The 3649-nt window shown below is 35.7% G+C and overlaps 1 protein-coding gene across 1 annotated transcript in view; it reads right to left on the reverse strand.

The window, feature by feature from the left end:
* Positions 1 to 1753: 1753 nt before the first annotated feature.
* Positions 1754 to 3649, reverse strand: part of Tmc1 (transmembrane channel like 1) — a 106487-nt gene continuing 104591 nt past the window's right edge. The window contains exon 18 of the mRNA XM_023721928.1: positions 1754 to 1966. Coding sequence (XP_023577696.1) covers positions 1754 to 1966 — 213 coding nt within the window. The remainder of the gene's footprint in view (positions 1967 to 3649) is intronic.

Here is a 3649-nt window from a genome sequence, read left to right on the forward strand (position 1 = left end):
CAGAATCCTTGAGCATATGATCGAAGCCTTGAGAATCTGAATGACCACAAAAGAGCTTTGGGTGTAACAGTCACACTCTCAGGGCCTTGTCAATGTAATAAGGTGGCATATTTTTAAAGTCCCCTGGAGAGGGAAAAAGACGACTTTTTGTGTGCCTGTGCCAGGAATTCAACTTAACCTCTTACATTTTCCAGGCAAGTCCTGCACCACTGAGCTATATCCCAGGGCAAGATTAAAATTTTTACAAATATTTAACTTCAATCATGAGGATAATTGAGTGCTATAAAATTAAAATTATTTCTCAATTTATAGAAAAATCAAACTTTGGTCTATCATGTCTGAATGTTTATGATACTAACATTCATTCTAAAAGCATATATCTTTGGGAGGTGATTCCTTTGAGAAACAGATTGCTGTCTCTCATTCCCCAGGTGAAATAGATCAAGGGCAAAAGGTGTCATCCACATTGTCTGTGTGGCAATACCATAAATTAATCCCCAAATCCTATTATCACACTGTACAAAAATGATCCAGGTTGATAGAAATAAATACTAACTTTATTTGTTCTTTTATATTATAACCTAGAGATAATTAAAAAAACATATCAGCAGATAACCCATTTCTTACCTCATGATAACATTTTTTCATTCAGATAACAGAAGTTTTTGTTTCACAGTGTAAGTGCTATAACTTAAATTGATTCAATTTAATTAACAAGTATTTATTCACTGCCTACCTGTGCATAGCACTGTACTAGGCATATAAAAGAATTAGAAGATGTGATCACTGTTCATAGGGAGCCCACAGTCTGGTTAGGAAAGAAGATCCATGCACAGAACACACAATTAAAAAGCTTACAAACTACATGAAAATAGTACACTCTCAATTAAAAACATGAAAGTCCAGGAAAGTAACCAACATGAGCAGGAACAGATACTAATTCAGACAAGATAACCAGAGAAACTAAGTCTAGAATTGGCTGGGGAGCAGCTTGGTCATTTTGTGGCCAGCAAAAATGAAAAAGAGAAATTAATGATGGGGCAATAAATATCAGAATATTAATGAGAGAGACAGACAAATCAGCTTAGCTCTGGAGAGGGACATGAGTTACAAAGCGCACCTGAAGGCACATCACAAGACCAGGTGGACGCTGGGTGCTGCGAATCAAAGTCAACTCAGTGTTCAGTAACAATGCCTAAGCACTTCTAAAGACCTCAATAAAAGGTCTCTCTAGCCATAACTAAAAAAATGTCTGCAATGGGACAGCAGTCAGGGTGTCTTTTTTTCTTCTTTTATAAACTCCAGTACTTTAAGATCCATGTCCTCCCACAAAAGTCTTTTACCCAGCACTTAGCATGCTTCTAACTCTCATAAGATTTTTTTTATTTTAAAAGTCTATTCTTTTGCATAATGAACCCAGTGGCAAATGAAAATGTCTTAGATATATATTTGTGGGAGCCCTGAGTGGGGACACAGGTAGAAAAATAAATAATGAGTTAATGAATGATTACATTGAGTATTTCATGTAAATATTTCTAAATATAGATAGAAACAGGTAATATGTTCCTACTCTCAATCCAAGAAAAGTAAAATAAAACAAACATAAGGAATGAAAGTAATTTTTAAATTAATTCATCGATTGTATCCATTATCATATATTACTGTATCCTAATCACTTTTAAGCTCAACTTGTTAGGAAAAGTGTCAGGGAAATAGGACAGAGAACATGACAGTGCAAGAACAAATCTTTAATTTAGAGTAACATGGAGATCTTTCTTGCCCGGGGAGGACTGAGGCAGCCTTCATTGATGAACACATCCGGGATGCCATCCAGAGTGCTACAGAGCAGCTGTTCCCCAAAGCTGGTTCTCTGGAACTTCACATGGGTCATCACTTTAGAAGAGGAAGGGAAGGAGGACTTCTGGTCCTCTGGGAGACTCAAAAAGTTACTGTCCACCGGCTGCAGCTGTTTTCAAAAAAAAAAGAGAGAGAGATAAAAAGAGAAGTGAAAAAGAATTGAACAAAAATTTACTTTTCAAGGTCCATAGTGGTTTTGAGTAAAGTGGCCTGACACTGTATTTTCCAAATGTGCTCCACATTTATAATACTTAGCAATTATATATTCAGATATTTCTGCCATGTCTTTTCTAAATGCCTCACAAATTCTAAGGGCAAGTGAGTGGAAGTTCTGCTTACTTAGGAACCTTTATTAATTGCTACTTCAGCGATGAATACAGAAAGCCGTTCCCTTCAAGTTTTTAAGGCTAGTGTTCCACATGGTACAAAGGTATTTAGGAGGTACTCACTGAGCAGCTGGGCATGTTACAGGAATGCATCAGATAAAGAACATGCTGCAGAATTACATCACGATTTAAAACAATTAAGGTGACAATGAACCTTAACTGGAGTTCAGATCTTGGAAGGTAGATTTATTCCACTCATCATTTTCTGCAGTAATTTTTTTTTTTTTAGCTATGATGAACTGTGCTTTATTTTTTTATTTACTTTGGATTTCAAAGGGTTTTTTTCATCATTTTATTGAAAAACAAACAGCAATGAGACAGTTTCAAATCAAATCGCTAGGACAGTTTCAATAATTAACACACTGCATACATTCTTCTTAGTGGTTGATTGATGTACAAGATGCAGACTTGAGATCCTATTTACAAACACCACTAGAACAAATCATTCTATTCATTAAGAGAATGTAACTATATATCTATCCTAACCACTTTGAATGCACAGATACAAAATGGACATTCATCTGTATACCCTTTTTTTGTTAAGTTCCGTTATTTGAATATTATAGGTGTACAAACTCATAAAATATTCTAAAAGAGTCCAGTAGCTCATAATAGCATTAGGCCTTCTGCTTAAATGGAAATGTCAGAAATTTTTGACCTGAGTCCCCCAAAGCTCAACATAACAGCATGGCTTTACTTCCTATATTTCATCTTCATACTTTTCTACTAGATGGTTAAAACCAAGGTAAAGAAGGACCTATTCAACAAGAGTTGTAGCTTTTGGGTCTGATAAGGTCAGTGAAATCCCCTTAGGATTTATCCTGAGATCCTGTACCTCAGATTGTAGAACCTTTATCACTGTCAGCCATGGGGATGAGTCACGGCCATTGCTTGGCCAATGTGCTCTATGTGAAAGCCTGAGAGAATGTTTTCTCTCCATGTGACTCACCTTAGGCACACTCTACATCATCAATCACTTTCCTCTTTGGTGCCATAATCTCCTTGATCAGAAAATTTGGGACACTACCAAGTTACATAACGTTACAGTACAAGTTCTCATTTGTCCTAAGTCTTAATTAACCTTAGAAGGTTACGGCCAAACTGTTGGCTTCCCGTGCAGCCCTCCTTTTTCACTAATTTTGGTCTGCAAACTTAGGTTGTTAACCATCCAGAAGACAAGCTTATTGTAATTATCAAACAACTTAGGCTATTAAGTGTAACCTCACTGTCTGTCTGAATATCACACATCTTAGGCATATGATGAAACAGGTATTTTTCATCAAGTATTGATATGTTGAACTTTAAGTCCCTACATAATATGATAAAAAAATTTAAAAATTAGATTATATTTTAAAAATAGGATAAAGAATTATATACTTCTCATGTTTGCACATAAGTCAAAAAAA

The sequence above is a fragment of the Octodon degus genome, unplaced genomic scaffold, assembly GCF_000260255.1.
Source record: "Octodon degus isolate 3935 unplaced genomic scaffold, OctDeg1.0 scaffold00087, whole genome shotgun sequence".
NCBI lineage: Eukaryota > Metazoa > Chordata > Mammalia > Rodentia > Octodontidae > Octodon > Octodon degus.